The sequence below is a fragment of the Python bivittatus genome, unplaced genomic scaffold (assembly GCF_059951505.1).
Source record: "Python bivittatus isolate LINGU-HERP-01145 unplaced genomic scaffold, Pbiv_v1 ctg000590_np1212, whole genome shotgun sequence".
Taxonomy (NCBI): Eukaryota; Metazoa; Chordata; class Lepidosauria; order Squamata; family Pythonidae; genus Python; species Python bivittatus.
In genome coordinates, this window is record NW_028277086.1 from 2,411,150 (window position 1) to 2,436,161 (window position 25,012).

The window sequence follows — 25,012 nt, forward strand, 5'->3', positions numbered from 1 at the left end:
AAATGGATCTGTGTATTTTGTCTCTTCAGCTCTGGCCCTTGTAGGTTAGACGGCATGGTGTCTCTCAGGAATGACTGGATGGAGAATTGACCATCCGTTGCAAGGCAGAGGAAGCCTTGGATTCGGAATCTGAAAGGGGGCAAGTGGTGGGAATAAATGAATGGACAGAGAAGACAGTCCAAACACCATGGGGATAAAAGATCCTTTCAAGCTCATTTTGCAGTGGCTCTTGCGGTTTTATATTCCCATTAACTTTGGCAATGATGGGGGAAGAAGGTAAGGAAAAATGGAATCCTTGTTCCTGTTGATAAGCGGATCTGCCTTAAGAATGAACGTGGATGCATTTTTTTGTTTTTAAGAACAGTACACTCAATTTGGGCATGTCCTTGCTGCGTTTGATCCAGATGCGTCCCTGGATTCTGCATTGAGCTCTGATGGTTTTTGAGGTTAGGACTAGCTACAAAACTCTAACCAGCTGAGCCTGCAGCATTTCTCAGAAAGAAGGTTATATTCTCTATTTCCTTTCTCTAGGTTCCCAGAAATACCTGAGCAAAGGGCCTCTTCTGAATGATTTCAACTTCTGGCGTTAACGTTTGGCTGCCAACCAACCGCCCAGCTGTGATGCATTGTATTTCATATGGAGGGTGTTCTACAGCATGAGAAGTGCTTCTGGAATTAAATGGTTGGAGTTCTCTTCGTCGTGTCCTTCAAGTCTAAGTTGAAAGGAGGAGTCTGGTACTGCCTTTTCCGACTAACAAATTAATTTTTTTATAACAAATTTATATGAAAGCATATGCCTTTTAATAAATGTGTTAGTCGGAAAAGGTTCTACTAGACTCCTGATGTTTTGCTACCCTAGACTAACCTGCAATGTCTTCTAGCTGAGTGGCCTGTCTCTTTTCCCGTTTAAGTTTTGGCTTGCAAAGAGCATTTCGGATGTAATCAGTAAGCCCAGCCGTCAAGAGAATTGCTTAATGGCTTTTCCCTGGGGTGGAGAGATGTAGAAATGTTGCTGATTGATTTCCATCATGCTTGCATGTCCAGCATGGACTGCGACGCTCCATAGACACAAAGTGGTTGGGGCTCTGCTGTGCGGTTAAGGAAATGCTCCCACCATTAAGGGAAGACAGAGGATTGATAGTAACGATACATCCAACGGTGGAGCTTGGGTACTTTTTGAAAAAAGGGTCCGTGGGATTTGGGTTCCCGTAATGCAGCGTCAACAAGATTTATGACTGCACAGCCGCTGGAAACCTTCTCAAGGTGTTTACAGATTGCCGGTCATGCTAAGCCAAAAGTGTTGCTCTCTTGGCTGTTTGGGCAGACCGTGACTTAGTACTATGCCCACGGTATTCCTCTCCACAAGACCATGGTGTGGCTTGGAGCCTACCATTTCACACAGCTCTCAAAAACGATAAGAGTCAGAATGTCATTGTAGACCAGATCAAAGGTTTCATATTTAGCCGTCTCCTCCTGTGGTTTGCCAGGTGCCTCCAGGAAATAAAGAAGAGTGTTGGCGACACCCCATATCTGCGTCCAGCCCTTGACAATGATAGCTGACTTAAGGAATGTAGAGGTCCTGTTTCAGTATTAATATTCAGTATTACTTAGGGGACCATCTCTCCCTAGTGGTGTCTACCGGTCCTGTAAGATCTGGCAGGAGAGGCATGCTGTGGGTCCTGTCTGTGAGAGAGTGCCATCTGATGGGACCCTGAAGAGGGACTTTTCTGTCGTGGTGCCCACCCTTTGGAACATCACCCCCCCCCCATGAAATCAGATTTGTCCCGACCCTGCTGGCCTTTCGCAAGACATTAAAAACTTGGTTTTGCCATCAAGCCTGGGGTCCTGATAGCGTGGGTGAGGCCGTTTCTTGGCTATATTGATTGTGGGATGTTGTCAGTGTTCTCGGCTGCTATATTTTATATTATTTATGTTTATAATTTTGATTTGTCAGCTGCCCAAGGTCAAGAATATGAAAGAGGGGGCCATGTAAATTTAGTAAGTAAGTAAGTAAATAAATATGGTAGCTAACAGCTACCAATTTGCCAGTAGGATGGTGAATTTGTGTTATCCATAAAATCCTAGAGTCAGAGAGTTGGAAGGGACCATCCAGTCCAAGCCTTATTCAGGTCAAGAATCCAGCGTAAAACTTCCCAGACAGATGGTTGTTTCAACACATTCAGGGAAGGGGAGCCCATCACCTCCATTTTAAAGCCCGTTAGGTTAGGCAACATGGAATAAGAAATCCTTGGATTTTTTCCCCCCAGTTTCCTTCTACTTACCGGCTGTGTTCACACCACACACTTAACCAAGTCAGATAAACCCCTAGCAGGGGTGTCCCATGACATGCGAAGCTTGGTTTTGCTTTGTGGGTAGGTCTTAAGGTATTGCACAATTCCAGCCAGCCTGTTTAGAGCATTGTTTCTCAACCTTGGCCACTTTAAGATGTGTGGACTTGGACTCCCAGAATTGTGCATGCTGCACAAATGCATCTGAAGCATGCATGCATAGGCTGCAGGGAGCTTGAGCTAGCGGGGATTTCCTGTGTGATGTGTAGGCTTTACATGTAGCAGAAATGCTCAAGAACATATGTAAAATGTATGAGGAGTTCCCACAGACCTCAACTGCAGCCTTCTCTTTGCAAAGAATTCTGGGAAGGTGACCTTCAAATTCCTAGAAGAGACCAACCTTAAGCCAGTGTGGATGGAGAATACGCATCACAACGAAGACTGTGGACCAAGGAGTAACTCTGCTTGCCCACTCAGCGTCCATGTGCTTTCAAGACGAGAGTTGGAGGGCAGTTGCTCTGTGCACTTATTCCCTTTGATTTACTCCTCAGTAAGCATGCCAAGGATCTGGAAGAGACTGAGCTAGGAGTGAGGAAGTTCATGGTTCAGATCTCACTTGGGCATCAGCTTGATTCCTAAACTCTAGTCTTTGTTTTTTCTTGGCTTCTCTTTGCTTATCTGCAGTATAGGGCTAATATTAGTTATCCAGTTGGCAAGGTTACAGCAAGGTGATAAATGTGTAGGCTAGTCTCTTCCTTCCACTTTACATGATGGTGAAATGGAAACGGATCATGACCACCTAAAACAGCCCAATCTTCTTTTTACCCTGTAACGTTGGCTGTAATATTCCCATTTTATTTAATATTTATTTGCTAATATTTACATGCTGCCTCCTTGCTTAACTCTAATGTTTGGGCAGAACATTTCAGTTAGTAAGTTATGTTTAGGAAGAAGGCTAATGAAGACTCAGTAAGTCTCACCCAGCAGAGCATTAAAAGGCATCAGGTTGCATCTTCAACAGGACCATTTTTCATGGGATTTTTAGAGGTGGATTTATAGGCTCTTTTGAGCAGGGGCCGTGAAATATTCTAGTACATCTGTAGGCTTTGTGTCACTGCAGGAGAAACATACCCTAGCTGGACCCAGCGCTGTTCCGGTTAGAGTAGGGATAGTCACAATTCAGAGTTGACAAGGAATGGTCAGACGTCAGGAGGAAGACAAGAGGACCGTGGCTGCATTTTGCTGTCAAAGCCACTTGGGATTCTCGCTGGGTGCTGCTCTTCTTGACATCCACGGCTTCCCAGCTACTCCAGGGCCCCTAGCTTTCCTTCCAAACTCTCCAGTTTCCCTCCTGTTGCTCCCACCATTCCTGCTCTCCTTTCCAGTAACCCCTTCTCAAACTTTCTCTGCACCAAACTGTGCATCTCGACAGGTCTCCCATTCTTTGTCTTGCTCCCTGGCCTGGAATATGCCTTCGTGCATGCTTGAGGGAGAGAGAAAGAAATCCAGCACTTGCTCTGAGCAAGGCGGTTGGGGAGAGCCAACGCATTTGGGTGCTCAGGGAAAGAGACCTTGGGGTGTCCAGACAAAATGTACGGAATGTGGGGGACGCCTCAAATTGCTTCCTTAAAAGAGAACCGTTCTGAAAAAAAAGAGCCATTAATACAGAGAAGCGTTTCATAATGCCATTAGGAAAAATTAGGCCTATCATTGCACAAAGCTGGCTTTTAGTGGGCCATGTTGAGAAATTCCATTGTTAACAGCTTACCAGCACGTCCAAGCAGCAGCTGCAAGCAGGCCTGCCATATTGCCGTGAATTTAAGCAGGCATCAAGCGAGCACTTTCTAGTCGGTGGCTTTTCTGCTTTGCCTTTGCACCAGATGAATTCGAGTGGGCCCTTGACTAGTCCTCAAGTGTTTGCTGTCCACTGATCACGGAGCTCTCCCTGTGCATGTGTCGGGGGGAGAGAGGGGAAAGCTCAGGTGCCTAGAAAGAGAATTTGGGTTTCCTTGTTCAGGTAGCTCTTTTCAACCCAGTTCCCTTCAGGTATGTTGGATTACAGTGGCAAATATTTTCCAGCCAAGAGGGATGATGCTTAGGCTGGTAGGGATTATGAGAGTTGTAACCCAAGGCATCTGGAAGGGAGCAGGCTGAGTAAGGCTTTTCCGGAAGATTTCTGGTTATGGCATCTACGGATAGCAGGGGGCTGATCCGCCTGCCTTTCTCGGGCTCGCATCTGTTCTAGTGCGCAGGGTTGGCTGCCAAGCTGTTCCTTGGCCAGAGCGACGCTGCATTTAAGTCCCCAGCAGTTCTGAATCAGAGCTGCTGCTTTCGGCTCTCACGTGGAAGGAGCCGGATCTCCGAAATAGCATCAGTCCTGGTGCATAGATTGCGTGTTACGGCTCCCTAGGTTTTGTCCTTTGTTTTAGCGCTGGATGAGCAAACGGATGTTCGGTATTGCCACTGTTTCTTTTCTGAGCTCACAGAGTCAGGAAGGGAAGCAAAAACCCTGAGACGTGTTATTTGGGAAGCTGCGTGTGGCCATTGACCAGCGTGCTCATTGTTAAGGTAATTGCACAGCCAGCCTTCGGATGCCAAGGGTGGGGCTTAATTGCAGGCTTGGGCTGGAAGAGGGGCAGAGGCTTTGCAAGGAAAGAAAAATTAGGGCTGCTTGGCTCTTGGTCTCGCTGGAAGCTGGAGGAGTCTCAGCCTAGACAGGTGCTTGGATTTGCGAAGAGCAGGAGCCGGCCCTGGCGCTAAGCGTGGCGTTCTGCTGGGTTGGATGGGCTCAAGCAGACCATCTGGGAGCGTTTTTTCAGCCTTCTCTGCTGATCCTATGAGGTCAACTCAGGTGAGAGGCAAGGAGCCCCCAACTGGAGTGAAGCCAAAGCTTCTGGTGTGGTCCATCTCTCCCCCGGTGGCTTCAGCCTTCTGTCCTCTGTTGTCTCTCTGTGGCTGCTGTGCTCCTGTCTTGGGTGGGAGCCCATCCCAACTGTAAGATGCTAATTGCAACTATAAATAAAAAGGTGAGAATGTTTCTCAACTGTTGTTTTTAATCATTGTCCTCATCCTCATCCTCATCCTCATCTCCAGTTGGATCCATTGATACCCCTGTTCCTCCATGCTGAAATCGCCAACTTTCCGCACAGTGCCAATTAGAGCAAATATGGCTCAGCTTTGGTTCTGCTCCTGTGAAAAGCTGGATTCTTTTGGCTTGCAGGGAAAATGCATCTTTTCCCATGGAACATAGACTGCAAAAAAGGATTTTTCTGCTGGGTTGCTTCCCTCTGGGTGTTGGGACAGTGCCTCCCAGAATTCTCCACTGGGAGATTAGGAACAAAAAATTGCCCCTTGTTGTCAAAGAGATGGTTGGGCTACCAGTTGGACTAAGAGCCAATCTCCATGCAAAGCTGGGCTTCGTGAATTACATTAGGTGATTTCTGTAAGAATTCAGGCTGGAAGGTAGGAATTTCTGACTCTTGCATCAAAAGAAGCCATTTTGTGAACCAAGAACAGATGTTCGAAACCTTCAGGCTGGGAATGGTGCAGCCAGACAGCTGTTGACTCAAAAAGGCAGGAGGAAGAAGCTCAAGATTTAAACCTGGGGACTAACATGCATTTAGGGCAGGATTCCAGCATGGTGTTAGATGAAAGTTATAAATTAGATGAAAACTTTATTTGAATGTTGGGCTTCCTACTTTTTTGCAGTCGATCTGCTGAGCTAACCTTTTTGGTATCTGGAGGAAGGGAATTTAACCTGGTACAAAACCTTAACAGTTGCTTTAGCAAAGATTAGAGCTTCTGAACAATGGACGCAGAGGCATGGCATAGTCCCTTCTGAGTAGAGGTTTCCTCACCTGAGATTTCAAGAGAAGTCAAGCCTCTTCTTTCAGATTCCAACTGAATTTAATAATGGTTTGAGAGCAGAATGTTGCTGGGCTCCTCTTCAGTGGGTGCATTTGGGCAGAGGCTCAGCAGTGATCTAATTGTGATTCTTGCATTGGGATTCCTGCCCTGAGCCTGAAGTTGGACTTGATGGCCATTCCATTGCTAGGATTCTGTCAAGTTTCGTACAGCTGGGTAGATTTAGGAGATACTAGCTGAGAAGAGTGTGTTGGGCATGTCTAATGATCTCTCCTTGGCAGTGTTTCTCAACCTTGGCCACTTGAAGATGTGTGGACTTGCTGGCTAGGGAATTCTGGGAGTTGAAGTCCGCACATCTTGAAGTGGCCAAGGTTGAGAAACACTGCTCCTAGGCATGAGAACCAGAACCTCCATGTATCAATGCCATAGATCTCCACGTAGTCATCCTGGAAGATAAATAATGGCTGCCCTTGCGTGCTAGGCTCTAGCTTTTGGCTGCCTGCTCTGAGACTCCTGGTCTGACCTTATTCCATCCTTCCTATTCTTTGCATTTCCATTTCATTTCATGAAGTATACTTGTCTTTAGTTCCTTAACTGGAAAAATTTCAAGGTAAAGCAAAGAATTCCTCTCCTGTCTTTGCTTAAAAACAATACGGAAGTCATTTGCTATCACCTTCTTCTGGAATTTCCTGATAATCTCCCACCTAGGGACTAACCGGGTCCAGCTTCGTTTTGCTTTTTCTGCACCAGCCAAATTTAGATTGTTGCAAGCTGTTGTCCCTTGTGTAATTCTGGGAGCGGAATCTTGGTTTTCCACCCACATCTGCCAGCGAGGAGGTTCCAGGGTGGAGAAAGGGTTAGAAGTGCAGGTGCCAAATTGCTTCTTGCCCTGTGCCATCTGCTTTCCCCAATTTTCATCAAGCAGGCAGATTGAATGGCAGATTCTGCTTCCAACTGCTCCCCTCTTGGACTCTTTGCTTGGGCACGAGGAATACTGTGGAAGCACTTGGACAGTCCTAGAGCATATGGGGAGGCCTTGGCTGCGAAGAGTCTCTGCAAGTGAGTCTTTCTGCAGGGAGCTTCAGCAGAAGCGCTGCCACCTGTTCTGGAAGAGGAAGGTTGCCAATGTGCTCCACATTTCTGGGGCCTTCTCCCTTTTCACTCCCACCCCTTCCATTTCCTTACCACCTTCCAAGCTCCTTGGCTTCTTCTAAGCCTGGGTCTACTCGTTCATCTCTCTTGAGTGAACACTACCCATCCCCTTGAGTCCCCACCCCGGGTGTGCGTGGGTGTCTTTAACAGCAGAGAATTAGTCCGAGTCATGAGCTAGAAACTTTGCTGCCCGAGTTCTGCAGGTGGCATATCTGAAGTTTTGGAGAAAGCTAAATTCTGAGGGCTCAGGGAGAGACAGCAACCTTCCGTGGCTCACTAGAATCATGGTTAGGAAGTGTTAGCGTTAGAAACAGGAAGTCATCTTCAAGGTTTGTTCACAAAGCCACTGAAAAAGAAAGTTTAGCTCAGTCCCAGCTCAGCTTGGTGTCCTCAGCTATCTTGTCTAGCAGGGATTAGCAGAAGGTGGATATGATAGAACTTGGTTTGATTTTTTGGCAGGCTCCAAGGGGTTGAGGCGAGGGCAGAATTGCTGTTGATTTCCTTATGGCTGACGTTAAGCCAGTTGAAGGGCGTTGGGACATAGATTTATGGACTGATGGTTATACTGTGCATGGGCTCATAGCAGTGTACCATAAACTCAGAAATAATCATAGCAATAATAAACTCAACTTAATGCAACCTAGTAGGCTATGTATAGTATCGACTACTACAGAAATTAGTAAGCCGTCTGATTCAGGACATTCTAGGTGGCTTACAGAAGTAAAAGCGTAACCACAGTCAACAATGTTAAATATAAAGAACAAGAGTCTGCACTGAGTACACCCTTCTCCCTGGTTCACAATTCTTCCTTGCCAAATGGAGGAAAAGAAGAGTTTTCACTGTTCTTTTAAAGGAAAATAGGGTGGGAGCCGAGGGAGGGGGGCTGCTACAGCAAAGGCCATCGTTTGAGTCCCCACCCCCAATTTCCTGTTAGAGCACCCCCTCCCATCTAGACCATGTAGGCCAGGCAGGTTCTGCCTGGAGAAATTAGGACGGAAGGTAGCATGGGCCAGATAGGAATTTTTGACAACAAGCATCTTGAATTGGGCCTGGAAGCCTACAAACACCCAGTGAAGCTGCTGAAGAAGAGGTGTTGTTCTTCTAAACTGGCTGAAGGTGGTCAGCAAATGGGTGGCCACATTCTGCACCAGCTGCAGCTTCTGGGTTGTCTTCAAGGAGAGCCCCACATAGCGCAAATTTCAGTAGTCTAATTAAGAGATGACAAGGGAGTGGCTCCCCCTCTCCCTCCACCTGTTGGTTCTTGTCTTACCCTTGGGCGTTACGGAAGATAAATCCATGGAGGAGGACTTGCTGACTCTGCAAATATATCAGAAACCAAATCTGTTCTGGAAGGATTGTGTGTAGGTCAGCTCTCCGTAGTCAGGCTGAAACTTTAATTGGAGACTAAATGCTAATTCTGATTGCAACTTGTGCTTATAAACGTTAAGCTCTAGTGAGTTGAAAGTTGCCTCTGGTTGACCAAGCGGGAAAAACCTTGTATGTTAGAAGGCAGTTTTGATTCTTTCCAGATTGTTGATGTGGAAAAACATATCAGCTCAGATACGCAGATAGGTCTCACGATCTTGGGAACGAAATGGCCAGGAAGTGTCTGCTTCTGAAAACAGGACCCTGTTTCTTCATCCCAGTTACTTTAAGAGGGGGGAATTAGGGGCTATGCCGCACCCCATCTGCCTCTTGAGGTTCCCAGTTCCACCATCTGCAGCCTTTCTCTTTCCATCATCCAGTTTTGTAACCAAAGGCAGAGATGGCTTCAACTTGAGCCTCTCCTCCTTCTCCTTCTCCTTCTCCTTCTCCTTCTCCTTCTCCTTCTCCTTCTCCTTCTCCTTCTCCTTCTTCTCCTTCTCCTTCTCCTTCTCCTTCTCCTTCTCCTTCTCCTTCTCCTTCTCCTTCTCCTTCTCCTTCTCCTTCTCCTTCTCCTTCTCCTTCTCCTTCTCCTTCTCCTTCTCCTTCTCCTTCTCTTTCTCCTTCTCCTTCCCCTTCCCCTTCCCCTTCCCCCTCCTCCTTCCCCCCTCCTCCTTCCCCCCCCTTCTCGTGGCAACACCCACTCGCGTGTGCACATGGCAACACCGGCTTTTAAAAATCTATTTACAATTCCTGCTAGCAGTGTTTTTTTGCTTGCAACCAAGTTAGGAAAGAAGACTTCGTGCCTTACCCCAAATTCATCTCGCTAATTGGTTTGGCAGAGAAGTCGGTTTGCAGACAAACGCATGCTTGGAAAGACTTTATGCCTTTTTTATCCCACAGTCCTGCAATGCTGTGTCCTTTAAAATAATAAACCAGGCAGTCTGAAGAAACTTTGCAGAGATCAAGGAATCTATTTAAAATCTCAGACATTTGAAGATGGATTCAGAAATGCACCTTCCCACCTTGTTTCTCCAAAGGAAAGGCTGTCCTTGTGTCCTGGCTGGAAAGAAGATGGGTCCCACGCTGGCATTCTTAGTCCACCCAAGTTCAGGCCAAGACGTCTTCCTTGTGCACGGCTACAGGGCCCTTCTCCTTCATAGCCCCTTTGGATGCTACCTGCTTTCTTGAGCGTGAAGGAGGTGAAGCACCAACAAGACGTAAACTGGGCAGTGAAAAGTTGCTTTTGGGGAAGCCTTGCTGAAAGGCAGTTGAAATCAAGGAAGCAAGAGGAGGGAGAGAAAATACGATATATACTCCTTCCTTTTAGCCAGGGGAAAGGTAAGGGAAAAGCAAGAAGTGCAGTTTGGGCGCATAGACAGGGAATTCAGACTTCACACAGAGGTTCCCCATTGGTGGCTTTGGCGGATGCTAAAAGCGTACATGCTCAGATCTGTTGCTGTTGCGCAAGCTAGGAGTGTGTCCTAAACAGTACTTGGCACATTTCCCACATTTGAACATTTAACAGGAGTCAGTCAATCTCCAGGACTCTGGTCCTCCCCGTTTATACTGTACGTTCAATTTCTGACACCTTCACTGGGGTTCCTGAAGTTGGGGAAGATGAGGTGAGATTGATATTGGCTAGAATGGCATGGAGTGCCAAGCAGGGGCACATTTAAGCAAGTTTTGTCAGGTGAGTTCGATTTGTGTATTGTGCTGAGTCTTCAGCCAAGATTTATAGACCGTAAGAGTTGGATTTACCCATCCCATTAAGACCTGTTACAGCATGGCTTAGTTCAGTGGGTTCTCTTTCAAATTTGGTTTTTTTATCGGTAAATTGGGTGTGCTGTTAATGCCTTATTTTGGAGGCTTATCCAGAAATGAATGAACTAAAAGGATTGTAGTATTTCGTAACTGAAAAATTGCTCAGTATGCTAATACATTTGCATATTTATTTTTCTTTTATACCATGGATTGAGAACGAAATATTGAATAACGCGCATGGGAGTTAATTTTGTAAGCCGCTGCTGCAAATGTGCAGTATGTCCAGTTGCTGATAGGTTGCCAAAGCCAGACATAGACTGCTCTACGTAGTCGTTGGGAGTCAGGTGGCATATAAATCCAATTCAATTCAATAAATAATTGTTCTCATGGGATAAGCCCTCCAACACGCATTTCTGCACAGCCGCCCGTGGGAATTGGAGACAGGCCGAAAGAGGTGTGCCAGTTGCTTTTGGAAAGCTCGGTGCTTGAGGAAGAAGCGTGGCACCTGTGCGGCGTCGACGTCTCCATCTCTTGGGATCCTCTTCCAGACCCTGCTGGCTCAGCATGGGAGGTTTTAACTGGAAGCCTCTTGGCCCCACGACCCCCTTCTGGATGTGATGGCTTTGTTGGCTTTAAGCCCTGAGGGTGAATGTTGAAGAATGATCTGGCAGATTCTCGGTCTGCTTCCAGGGATTGTTGTGTGCTGAAACAAGGCCAATAAAGGCAGGTGGGGGAGATCATGTTTGATGCCTGTACACACAGAAGGCTGTTTCTTGGGAGGAACCGTTCCTGCCCTTGAACTGCTGTGCGTCTTGACCATAGGCCAGACAGATTCTCAGCTATTGAAGCCATAAAGATAGGCCGCCTTGCAATTCCCAAGATTCACAATAACTTGGCGGCCCTGGTGCATGGAGACATAAGTGTGCTAGGGTGTGTGTTGCTAAGTGATTTTGCAAGTATAGAACTCTTGTCATTGGCACAATGAGGTTGCGCCACACGTATCATGATTTTGATCTCATTTTGGTTTTTAACAGACACTTAGGCTTGGAACTGACTCCCAGAAGATCTACATCCATGTGGATTCTCACAGTGCACTAAGCTAGCATATGGGTTGCAGAAAGTTCACAGCCATTGTGAATTAGAAACCATTGTTGATGGGTTAGTGTGACTTGTGAATCCAGCCACTATAGTTGGTTTAACTTCCTTATATGGATCTTGTTTTACCTTCTTACTTGACCCATACTTGACTCAACTTTCAAGATTGATGTCGGCACTTCAAAATAGGCCAGGTCAGTAAATAGCCTCCACGAAATACTAGTTTCTTTCTCACACTTTCCTGTTTCCCAGGCTGAGGTTATGTTTTACTAATGGTTTCCACATACCTTCTCTGAAGTCATTTCTATGGTATGTTCCAAAGGAGAGGGGCAGCCACAGAAAAGGCACATCCTGGTGGACCCACCCTGATGATGACGATGACCCCTTGAGGAAAGGTGTCAACGGGTGGATCGAAACCATTGGGAGAAGATGGTCCCACAGGTATCGTGTCTCGAGCCATGAAGTAACTACCAGCCCCTTGAGTGGAAGCCATGGATGTTTGTCAGGGGGTCAGGGAAAGCAGTCTTAGTTTGAAACCTGTTAGTCCAGTCCTCCTCCAGAGCAGCCCTGCTGCTGCCAACAGCTCCATGCAAGCTCTTCATGTTCTAGAAATTTCACCCCTTTTCCTCTTCTGCTCAGGAACCCGTATGGAACCACAGAGAAGTGCAGATAAGCCAAAGGGTGCAGCTGGTCTGCAACTGTTGTGGAAAAGGAAAGGGTTTCATTTTCAAGCTGTGAAAGCTCCCTTATTCTCCTCCATTTCAAAGGAAAGTAGCAGGAGTCATCTACAACATACAGTGTAAGGACTGTGACAAACACTACGTAGGACAGACAGGCAGAAGACAAGCAGAGCGCATCCATGAACACCAACTAGCAGTCAGAAACACAATGAAAACTCCTTAATCAGACTCAACCATAGTTTCAACTGGGAAACTGTGAGCATCCTAGACCAAGCTAAATCCAAAAATGCTAGGGGATACGCAGAAAGCAATACCCTAATCAAGGAACCACCAAGGAGCAAACCACATCCCCACCAGCACTGGCAGGGCAAGCTACTATATATAGACAGGGAGCAAACCCCACACTCACAAGCACTGATGATATTACCTAGTTGGGTAATGAAACGTCTGCAATCAAACAGCCAAGCTCAGAGAGCACCAAGGACTCCGAAGTCCCTCCCACCCATTGGAGCAGATGAGTGAGCTTTGTGCTCCATCTCATCTAGTAGGAGGAGCGTCTCAAATTCTCAGCAACACAACCTAGGCTTTTCTGATTAAGGCAGGTGGAATCCTTTGTCCATTAAAATATTCTCTCAAACAAAATAGCTGCTCTTTATCTCAGTCTTCCTGCCAACTGACACTCTCCAACTCTGCTGAATAGCTCCCAGCCCCTGTGGCGGGTAGAGCCACTGGCCCTCACTTTTCAAAGCCACCAGCTTGGGGAAGCCTTTGAAGAACTGGCTTTATGATTCATTGTATCTGCCATCCGTCTTTTGCTGCCTGCCGTTTTAGGGTCCTTGGTCTTTGGAAAGGTGGAGGGCTGATGAATGACCCTGGGGCATGGTGGAGGAGAGGAACCCAAAGCTTTCAGGGACTTGGAAGTTGGTCTCAGGGTTCGCTTCATAGAACACCTGCTTTCCACAGTTAGCTGCTGTCTCTTTGTTGCTTCAGTAAATAACTCTGGTGGTGGTGGAGATGATAGGAGAGTGGCCACAAAAACGAGTAGCTGTTTCCTGGGAGATGCCTCTCTGCATGGCAACTGGAGGCATGACAGTTAAGAAGGACGGGCAGGTCTTCTGGGCTATGGCAACTTGAACAGTGCATCTGGGAAAACAAGAAAGCCGAGAGCTTTCTGAATCCCAGGGAGCTGCTTGCTGTTCTTACAGCAACCGAGAAGTTCTCCTCGCTCACATTCCTCTCCTTGTTCTAATAAGTTCCTTTTCCTTGAGGGGTGTTTATTGGGGGCAGATTAGATTCCCCAAATGCCCAGATCATTTGCCTGACTGGTGAACTGAGGGCGCTGCGCTGGCTGTTTGGCTTCCTGCTGCTTCAGGTCCTCAAGCTCGAAAGATCAATATACTTTGAAGGTATTAAATCCCACCCTGGATGCCTCAGACTCTGGCGAAGAGGATGTTGAATAGCACCAGCGAGAAAGGGAGGTGTTGGCATTCATTCATTGAAGGTTTCTGTCTCCAGTGACCAGATCTGCCCCACCTGGACCAAGAAGTCCTTTTGATTGCTTAGATCTGCTCTTTGAATTCTGTGGTGCAGCTCTTGGCTCAGAAGAAAAGCCACCCTCCTAAAATTCATGTAGAAGTGAAGGTCTGTCTGAACATACTTATTTAAATAAGTTTTAAGGATTAATTCTGGGATGGGCGGGTGGGCAGGAACCTGCCAAACATGGAAACAGTTTGGAGTGGATTGAGCGAAGATGGAAGAAGATGAGAAGCATCCCTAACTGATGGACTGTCTACAGGGGTCTGACAGATTGGAGCCAGGTCAGGGGGGTGGCCTTGAAGGAAATATTCAGAAATCATGAGGACAGGAAAGGAGACAGTGTTAGGAAGAGACCCAGGTTGGCCCCTCCATGACTCTCCGGGGTAGAAGAGGGAGGGGAAGAAAAGCACCACCAGATTTGCAAGATTCTGATAATACAGCCTATCTCAATAAAAATAGTTTTAGCCTTCTTGTAGAATTGATTCTCTGGACTGGTCTACTTCATGGGGCTTGCGGGTACCTTTCCATCCTCCCAACCCATGGTAAAAATAGCTTTTGTTTGAAAACTTAGGAGCAAAAATAATTCAGTTGACTCTAAGTGTGTGTATAACTTCTTTCTATTAATATTGTTGTTGTTACTGTTATTATTTAGATTTATTATGGCTGCCCACTCCAAAAGACTCTGGGTGGCTTCCAACTGTTAAAACAGTTAAAAGCAGAGCAGCCATAAAACAATAAAATACACCACAACAGGGGCTGCACAGACACCCTAACCCCAGGTCTGGGAACACAGCTAGGTCTTAAGGGCCTTCCAGAATCCAAGAGAATATTGATAACTGAATTTGAGTAGCCTCAATCTGAGCTGTACCCCACTCTGTCTAAAGGCTGGCTGGGGAATTCTGGGAGCTGAAGTCCACACATCTTCAAGTGGCCAAGGTTGAGAAACACTGGCCTAAAGACTCTCAGCCAGCAAGAACACCATTGCTTTCAAAACAGAACAGATGGGCCTTCCAGCATGGCGCACATGTGGGTCTGTGGATTTCAGTGGGACCGCTCTTGGCTATAGACAGACAAACCCTGCCAGTGAGGCTGAAGGAAGACCTGATGGCAAAGGGAAATAAGAATTAACATTTGGAGTTTAATAATTCAAAGTTATTGTGTTGGGCTATCTCTTAGCTTCTTGGGTGAACTCCACCAGCATGGTTTGTAAATCACGGTTCATTCATTTCAGTTTATTTATTACGTTTTTAAGGCTTGGATGGTTATGGCTTAGAGTCCTCTTGAAACCTGGCAGTTGTCATTTATGGGGTAAACTGTAGTTAATGTATGGTTTATTGTAATCTGTGAACTAGGCCAGTGCAACCTTGATTAATACCAGCTTTGGTTTCTTGTGATACAGAGAGGAACTGACTAAATGGTGTTGTCTTTTTGTGAGCTGTGAGAAAGCCAGCGTCAGGTTTGCACAGGGCCAGGCCATTTGGCACCGTGGCTGGCCATCCAGAGCAATGCCGACTTTGCAGCTGGCCTTCTCCTGCTGGTCATGGCCACTTGCTAATGTCAAGATACGGATGCTGAGATGGTGCCAGTGTTGTAGCAGGGTTGCTGGAACCGCCCCCACTTAATTGAGCATTGCTGGTGGGAGAATGGGCATTAGGCAATCTACCAGCCCTTCAAGGTAGGCCAGGTCAGGACACAGGGCAGAAATTCCAGGAATGCTATTTTCTTGTTGTAGGGTGGAATATCTGCATCTTGAATGCCTGCCAGAGTTTCCTTCTGCCCCCACTTATACCAAAGAGAATCAAGAAGGGGTTATTCTGAGTTTCTTTCTCATGCCTTCCTCTTTCCCAGGACCGAGTTATCTTTTATTTTCCCTTAATGGCTCCTGCGTTCCTTCATCAAGGCGATCTCCACAACCTTCTACAAATGATCTGAACGAGAGCCACACAGAGGGGACAGGAGGGCAGGCGGTGGGACATCAAGGGGCAGAAGCTGAGGCAAAGTGGGCTGCCTGTCTGCTCTGGGCATTGGGCTGGTGCCAGTGAGAAAAGCTTCCTTGGGTGAGCCAGGAGGAATAGTGTGAAACGGGCAGGGCAGATGCCAAGGTGCTTCGCTCTGCTCCGATCAGAGACCCTGAAGGGGTGGCGTCTGGGCATGGGCCCAGTGGAACTGGAGCTTGGCAGCTCAGATGGGCTACTGGGAACCTGGCAGTCCAAGCCCCTGCCCACGCAGGTGGCAGGTCAGGACGATGCCCCAAGACCTCGAGTGGAGCAGAAAAGGACTTCTCATCCCTCGGTGGGTCCCTTTCATCTGGCAGGGCTCTTCTCCCACATCCCCCTGAGTTCAGGGAGTGCTTTCTTTATTAAGTCGTTACGCAGGACAGCCTTCCTCATCCATCCCTTCGCCGTCTGCCTGGGGGATGGATGTTGTAGTCCAGTGCAGCCGATGGGCACCAGGCTGAGAAAGGCTGGAAGAAGCATTTGCTTGTGGTCAGGACAGCTGCTGTCGTCCATTGTTCGCCAACCTGGCTGATTTGGAGGGGAATTGTGGGAGTTACAGCACAACGCATCTGTGGAAGACTGTCCCCTTGTGCCTGTGTAACCCTCTGCTTTTTGGTCAGGCGTGTTTGTGTGGGTTTCACCCCTGATCTTCTCATGTCTGTGATGAGAGGCTCTGATTCTGCCCTGGCCTCACACTCCAAGTCCCTGTTTTCCTCCTAGTGTCTCTCAACCTTGGCAACTCTAAGATGTGTGGACTTCAACTCCCAGAATTCCCCAGCCAGCCATGCTGGCTGGGGAATTCTGGAAGTTGAAGTCCACCCATCTTAGAGTTGCTAAGGTTCAGAAACACTGGTCTAGAAGACCTCAGGCCTCTTGTTGTCGTCTGTGTCACAGCTGTTCAGGACAAGGCTGCTTTCAAAGCTACGTTTCTGCCATTCCTTGCTTCCAACCAGCAATGGCACGTCCAACTTATGTGGTGCCAGCTTCGAAGTTAGAAGTTTTATTTTTGTTCTGTTTCTGCTTTTCCTGTGGTCTTGGATGTGCATCTCCCACAATTTCCTCCCTTTCATAGCTTGAGATAAAAAAACCCAAAACAAAACTCTATTGCTTCCTGAAAAAATAATAATAAAACAGTAGGGAGGCCCCAATTAACGGATGGGGTATCTGCTGGTGTTTGTTTGTACTGGGGACAGGGGGGATAGACGTTAGTTTGAAGCATCTGCTTTTAGAATCCAAAACTAAACTCCAGAATTTCATCTCCTCGGAGCACAATCATTCAACTGGAAGGTGTTTTAAACTCTCTTATTTTTTCTGCTGATGTTCAAGGTTGCGGTAGTGTTTTGCTCCCTTCACCAACTTGTCTCCCACCAAGTGGGTTGAGAAGGGTGGCAGTTGCCATCAGTAAAAATTCTGGAGTAACCAGGGGTGTCTGCCAGTGCGTGTGGGTGTGTCAAAAAAGTCAAGATGACAGCCATGCCTGCATGCGCAATGCACATGAAAAGAGCTGGGCTTCAATCACTGTCAAGACAGTCTTGACAGCGACACACACTTACTCTGTGGATGCTCCTCGATCTAACATGGTCGAGGGGTGCCTGACTGGAAAAGACTGGTGTGCCACGCAAGTACCACATAAGGGAGGTGATTGTATAATGTAAGGCCAGTTGTGGAAGCAGCTGGTTTTGGTGCATTAGATTATGTCGTACAAGTTATGTTTTTCAAGATAATCCTTGTCTTCGGTTGAACTTGCACACCACCCGGCTTCACACAAGATGCTAAAGCCAGGGTAACAGAACATAATTCCGGTTTCAACTAGCAGAGCAAACCGTGCTGTGGCTGCTTAACATGAAAGCTGGTTCACCCCACCTGCTTACCCATAAGCCGTGCCTCGGTCCCCGAAGCGTTGTGCCAGTCCTGCTCCTGCCAGGGAGAAATGCCAGCTACTAACTCTCTCTCCTTATGGTTGGTCCCTGCAGGTTGGAATGGGTGGAAATCATTGAACCTCGTACGCGGGAGCGCATGTACGCCAACCTGATCACGGGCGAGTGCGTCTGGGACCCGCCTGCCGGCGTCCGCATCAAGCGCACCAACGAGAACCAGTGGTGGGAACTCTTTGACCCCAACACCTCACGCTTCTACTACTACAATGCCACCACCCAGCGGACGGTGTGGCACCGGCCGCAGAACTGCGACATCATTCCCCTGGCAAAGCTCCAGACGCTGAAGCAGAACACCGAGTCGCCCCGGGCCTCCACCGAGAACAGCCCCGGGCGCAGCACCAATGTCAGCCGGGAAGGGAGCACCAGCTCCTCCCTGGAGCAGGAGCCGGAGGGCGGAGAGAAGGTCCCGGAGCAGAACCGGCCCAACCGGCAGCCCTCTCAGTTTGCCATTGTCAAGGAGGAAGCCGAAAGGTAACGTGGCGACGTCTGAAGAAGCGAGAAGTAGATGCTGGGCCTGCTGGTGGGGGCATCTGCCTCCCCACCTCCCAGGCTGTTCCAGGCAGTGCCCTGAACCCTGTCTGGCCTCTTGGGGGGGGGGGGAAGAGTGACCCATGGAAGCGGAAGTGACGCTTGGAAAACAGGCTCCCTTGGCAGGGGGGATTAACTGCTGGACTTCTGGGCTCAGTTTCCCTGCTGGTGTTTGAATTTATTTTATTTATCGATTATTAGATTTATATGCCGCCCATCTCCCCCAGAGGGTGACTCCGGGCGGCTCACAATTAAAAACCAAGACTCTAAAAACAATAAAAAATAAATACCCCCCAATTAAAACACAAATAAATAAATAAACAATACAAATAAATAAATAAAATAAACACAAATAAATGAATCGCATTTCTGTTGGTCTGCTCTGCCAAGGACGCCTGGCTCTGACGTTTGCTTGTGCTGGGAGCATAAGAGGTGCTGTTAGTCGGATGATCAGACGCTGCTTCTTGCCTAAAACGCAGGAGTCTGGTAGCGTCTCTTCCGACTAATGAAGTTGGTTAAAGGGCATAAGCTCTCCAGCGCTTATGCCCTTTAACCAACTCAGTTAGTTGGAAAAGGCGCTACCAGACTCCTGCGTTTTTTCCACCCTAGACTGACACGGCTCTCCTCCTCCAAAAACTGCTTCGTGGTTTGTGTCCCTTCCCAGCCAGGAAAAACCGTACGCTTTGCACACGTGCTGGGAACACTCATCGGTCCTGTGGCCAGCGAATGTACGCATCCTTGAGCGAGGCCTGGCCTCTGTCCCCATCCCCTGCTTGCCTGTAAAGGTAGTCCGTGGCTACTGGCCCTTCCTCTGCGATCTGGCATTCCTTAGCAGCCCGCGAGGCTGCCTTTTCCCCTTTGGGAAGAGCATTGCCTTTGCAGCGTACAAGTTCCCCCATCAAGGTGCCGGATAACTGGAGGACGGGGAGCCACAAGGAAGGGAGGCGGATGGCGCCTTCGGAGAGCAGCGTTTTCAGTAATACTGAAGTTGCTCAACTCTGCTCTGCAAGATTCTTAACATCTAACCCAGTGTTTCTCAACCTTGGCAACTCTAAGATGTGTGGACTTCAATTCCCAGAATTCCCCAGCCAGCCATGGGAGCCAACTCCCAATTCTGGGAGTTGAAGCCCACATTTCCTAGAGTCGCTAAGGTTGAGAAACACTGATCTAACCCAACCTCCAGGAGTCTGTCTCTCATTTTACATTGCTGATGTAAGCAGTGTAAACTTAACAAACCAAGCTGGTCAAGATGGAGGTCTTGTGGGTGGGTGGGGAGTTTGGGGGGTGGGAAAGAAATGGAGAAGAGATGTTGGACAGGATGAAAGCCACATCCTACAGACTCCTGGAGGGTGGGTTAAACACTGCACATTAAAAAGGGGTGGGCTTTGATCACATGATGGTGGCCACCATCTTGACTTTTTCGACCGACTCCAGAGTGGGACACAACTCTTAATGTGGGGCCTGCCCAATGCAGAATAAAGAAGAACTGTTATTTCCCATAATTTGGTAACTATGTCTGTGGACGCAGTCTAAGATTGCAACTGCTTTTACAACAGCCGTGCTGCACGGCTGACTCGTACTTAGTTTGCACTCAATTGTTCGATCTTTCTCACAAATCCTATTAGGAAGCCAGGCAACACACACACACACACACTTGCATGCCCACCCTATACTTGCACATTTCATTGTTTTGTTGCCGGAGGAAGGTCTCGATCTCATTCAATATTTTTGGCCCTCTTTTCCCCTGGCAAGAGAATTTTGAACGTTGCTTTTTTAATCTCGATTATGACCTGTCTCACCCTGCAGGGGTATTACGTGCAAAAAAAGTCAACCTGGTGGGTGCCACTGTATGATTGAACCCCTGCCCCCTTTTGCATGGTCACACGTGTGGCACACAGAGCCTCAACTCCTGGCCAGCGCATGGAGTTAACTGGAATGCGAGAGTTTTAATCCCTCACCGCAACATTACGAAATGCACCCCGAGGAGGCGGTGTTTCCTTCTGTGGCATGCGGTTGTCCTGTTTTGGCTAGAGCATAGTTCTGTAAGCACGACAGGGTCTTCCAGGCGATTTCTGTTTTGGGTACCAGCTTTGTCTGAAGGTGGCTGGCGAGTGACTAATCCTGGTGAGCAAGGAGAGAGCCGAGCCGGTTTCTGGAAGCAGCTTCCCTCCCCCCCAAAACGGGCAGATAAACGCTCCGGTGCCTTCCCTCCTTCTGCAAGCCTTTTGGCTCTTTGAAGACGGAGAGCTCTGTCTCTGCTGCACCATTCACTTGGGGCTCTGAGCAGCGCTCATTAATATAATTAATAATAGCAATTATCAGATCAGCGTCAGGAGTAATTAACAACCAGCAGGGAGGAGGCAACAGGTGGTTTTCTGCAGGGGGTCTGTTCTTATGTCCAACGCTTCTGCAGCAGGGCCTGGTAGCCAAGGTGATCCCCCGTGACACGTGCCAGGGCAGTCGGGGCAACAGGAGGGCTGGCAGAGAATATTTGCCACTGCACCAAGTCAGCGTTGGGAGTCGGCCACGAGGTCAGGCCAAGGGTTCAAAAATGGGGAAGCAACTGAGGAAAGAGTTTGGGAGGGCCCTTGCACCATAAGATGGGTCCCAAACTTCTGTCTCTCCCCTGTGGAGTTGTTCCAGAACGGTGCAGGAGAGTGGCGGAAGGTAATACCCTCTGTGAAAAATGAGAAGGACCTTGTTGAATATTTTTCAGCTACGGATAAGTCTCGGGCGTTCTGTGACAGAGCCCCGGGCCCCCAACTATGCTTGGCTGAGAGCTTTGCTTGGTGAGAGAGGAAGGGCTCAGGTGGCGTCTCTGAAGGGTCCGCCGGCAGTCCTAGGGAACCGGGGCCGATAAAGCAGAAGAGCGTGGCGGTTTTGCTAGTCATAATTTCTGTTGCAAGTGGAAGTTGAAATTATTCTTGGAGATGTGTTTGCACTGTGGTTACGCTCAGGCCCTCAGATTATTTTAAGAAAGGTATATTTCTGTTTCCCTTCTAACTTGACTGCACCCTCCAGCTGGATTTATCCAGGGCTGAAGAAAACACCTACTACAGTCGTCTGTGCCATTTCCTTGGGCACGCATTTTTGTACCGGATGGACGTTAAATCGCCTCTCTTGCTGCCAGAGCGCCCGAAGGCCGTGCCCGTTGAGCCTTTGGACGCAGGCGGAACTCTGCCGGTTGAGCAGAAACGGCGTTTCTAATTGCTCCTTGGCCAAGTTCAGAACTAGGGCCAGCGTCTCTCCGTGGCCTACTTTGCAACAAATTAAACCAGTGGGAAATTACAAGCGCCGCGTCGCCAAGCAAGGGCCACTTGTTCCATTTGTCGTCTGCACGTGTCTCTGAAAAGGTCTCTAAATTTAGCTGATTATCTTCAGGAGCACTTTTCACTTCTCCTTGCAATTATAATGTAATTTATTCTTACAAAGCGGCAGCCCGTGCGGATAAGTGGATGTGTGACTGCGACGCAGCGAAGGCCCCAGAGGTCTGCGCTGGGCGGGGAGCGTCTTCCTTGACTGTTGAAGACCCCCTTCTTCCTTTTCTCCCTCTTGCTCTTTCCCCATTTCTGACATCTGTCTTCCAGACGAGATACAAACATTACTTGGGAATTTCTTTTGTTCCTCAGCTGCGGAGGTTGGGAGCGGGGGACGAGAGCCAAACCTTTGGGATTTAATTTGGAATGGTAGCTCGGGATAAAGCCCCCAGGGTGAATCGAGCTTGGATGCTCCGATCCTAGCCCTGGTTTTCATGCAAAACAGAAAGCACAGTGCAACGTTCAGCTCACCCCTGCTGTTCGTCCACAGCCTTTCTGCCCCCCCTTCGCCCCATGATGGGCCATTCGCGCCCCTCCTGAGTTTGATGCAACTTTCCTCCCTTCTGCAGGGTTTAACAAAGAGACTTTTGCAGTCTCACACACACTGGGAATCCCTCCCTTTTCACCGAAGGGCCATTTTGTCATTTCTTTTGACGGGGTGCTCTTGACAGGGTGGTTGCGCTTTCAGCTGCCCTCCTCCCCCACTGCAGCTGATTGCTTCCAGATTTTCTGGCGATGTTTTCCTGCATGGTAGCCACCTGGCTCAAAGAGGTGTCTTGGTGTGGAGACCTCCAGGTGGTTTTGTTGCTTGAAGCACTGGAAAGTGAAAGGTCCCGTATAGCCTAAGGGCAGACGTGCATTGGAATGATACGTGTGAAGAGCTTTTAGTCAAAAGCCGCTGTGTGCCACAACAATAGCTGGGGAATTGTAGTAAGCCAGAGCTTAGAAACAGTCTATTACTTTTTGATTATGTGCTATCAAGTTGGTTTTGACTTAGTGACCACATAAATAGACCTCTCCAGGATAATCTGTCTCCAGCTTGGCCCTTCCAGTCTTCCAACAATGCACCCACCGCTGCCATAATCAAGTCTGTCTCCTTGCTGCTCGCTGTCCGCTTCTCTTTCCTTCCACCTGTAGGCTTCTCAAGTGAGGTGGCTCTTCTCAGAATGTGTCCAAGATATGATAGTTTGGGCTTGGTCTTTTCTGTCTGGAGGGAGAACTCTGGGTTGATTTGTTGGATGATCCATTCCCCCTCCCCCGGCTATCTGTGGTATTTTCTGGAGTCTTCTCCACCACCAACGTTCAAAAGCATCAATGCTCCTTCTATCCTGTTTCTTCAGACTCCAACTTTGGCTTCCATAAAGCGTCATAAGGAAAACCATGGGCTTGCACTATTCTGATCCTTGTAGGTATAGACACATTCCAGCATCTGAGTATCTTTTTCAAGACCTTCATGGCTGTTCTACCAAGGGCTAGCCTGCAGTGTATCTCTTGACTTTGACTGTTGATGGTTGATCCCAAAAGGCAGAAGTTCTCCACTAATTCAATATCTTTTTTGTCAATTTTAAGGCTGACAGCTGTACTGTTGTCATTAGTTTGGCCTTCTTTATATTTAATCTGCATCCCATTTCTTCACTGTGCTCCATGACTTCCATGACTACAGTTGGTCAGCCATTTGCATTTTCAGCTGTCAGAGTAACATCATTAGCATAGTGCAGATTATTGATGTTTCTTCCTTCACTTCTGAAACCACACTCATCTTCTTTGAAACCAGCCTCCCTCAATATATATTCAGCATGTAAGTTGAATAAATAAGAAGAGAATATACAGCTTTGCTTGCCAACCTGGCGCCAAATTAAAATATTTATTTATTGTTTATTTAAACAATTTGTATGGCCATCTATCTTACTTCTGCAACTCTGGGTGGTTAACAGTAAATTAGGGTTTAACAATAAAACCCCCAAATTTAAAAAAATAGATACCATGATAGCATTAATGCAATGCAGCTGAGGTCCTCAAAAAGACTTTCGTCCTACAGCTATGCGATCATACAGCCAGCTCCCCTAACATCCTGACTCGGTGCCAGAAGGAATAGCCTAGTTTTTAAAGCTTTTCAGAACACCAAACGGTCAGAACCATCTGAATCTCATGAGAGGGGATGATCTGCTGTTCTGTAGGGCAGTTGCTGTAACCGGGGTCCCATCAGATGATATTGTTTGATAGAAGAGACCCAGAGTGCATCAACTCTGTTGGATTTAGAGTGGTGGGCAGAATTAATACAAAACAGGTGGTCCCACTAATAACCTAACACAATGCTACATAGGGCTTCAAAGGTGATAATCAGATCCTTGAATTGTATCCAGAACACCATTGGGAATCAATGTAGCTTATACAGCAGAGGTTATTGTGGACGTTTTGTGGAATGTGCTGCTGCATTCTAGACCACTTACGGCTTTCAAATGGTCTTCAAGGGTAGTCACATGTAGAGTGCATTGCAGTAGTCCAGCTGGGAGGTCACTAAGGCATGTATGACCACAAGCAAGGTGTCCTGATCCAGAAATGAATTTGCACAAAGGCCTTCCTAGTCACAGCTGCTACCTGCTCCTTAATCAGGAGCTGTTGAATTTAAGAGGACCCTCAAATTGCACACCAACTCTACCTGGGGGAGGACCCCATTCAGAGATATAGAAAACCTTCAGATCCTAGAGGCTTCAGAACCCACAGCTGTTTGGTCTTGCCAGGGTTGACCAACAACCTGTGCTTCCCTACCCAGACCTACACAGTCTCCATGCATTGGGAAAGAACCTCAATGGCATCACTTGGGTGGCCGGGGGCAGAGATTGCCCCATGCTGATGGATGACCTGACCCAGCAGCTTTGTTAGATGTTATATTGGAGTGGAGAGAGTGGAGACCCCCAAGGGTCCCCACAAAGTAAGGGTCTAGGACTACATTTCCCCTGCCCCCAGTACTGCCTGGAACCAGGCTCAAAGGAAGGAAGGAGAACCACCACAAAACAGTGCTGTCCCTGCCCCCTAAGCCAGTCCAGAAGGATGCCATGATCGATGGACTGAAAGCTGCTGAGAGATCCAACAGGGCCAGGATGGATGCACCACCCTCATCCAGATCCCACCAGAGATCATCCACAAGTGCAATCAGTGTTAGAGTCTCAGTTCTGTAACTAGCCCTGAAACCCGACAGTTGGCAGCATTCAGATGGAAGTATGAGCTATGGAGGTCCTAAGTGAAAGAGAGGAAACTGGGTAGGATAGTCCTTGGAGGACAGAGTGGGAAGCTCACCGTGCGACCAATTTGGGTGGACATCAGGATCTGCGTTGCCGCTGATGCAGTCCACAGGTGCAAGGGAAACTTGGGGAGAGGGAGAGGAGGGGCAAGGCTGAACCCCAAATATGACTTCAGTGTTGTACTCCTTTTGGATCTGTTCCTCCAAAGCTGGGCTGGGTCAGCTCAGGTCAGGTCCCCAGAGCGGTTAGA

The 25,012-nt window shown here is 48.0% G+C and overlaps 1 protein-coding gene across 2 annotated transcripts in view; it reads left to right on the forward strand.

The window, feature by feature from the left end:
* ARHGAP39 (Rho GTPase activating protein 39) overlaps positions 1–25,012 on the forward strand; it is a 137,032-nt gene that overhangs the window by 30,682 nt on the left and 81,338 nt on the right. Inside the window, exons 2-3 of one of the 2 annotated variants that reach the window (XM_088148878.1) lie at positions 532–682; positions 17,712–18,146. In XM_088148878.1, the coding sequence (XP_088005004.1) occupies positions 657–682; positions 17,712–18,146 (461 nt within the window). In that variant the 5' untranslated portion in view covers positions 532–656. The remainder of the gene's footprint in view (positions 1–531; positions 683–17,711; positions 18,147–25,012) is intronic. The other variant, XM_088148879.1, reaches the window with a different exon arrangement.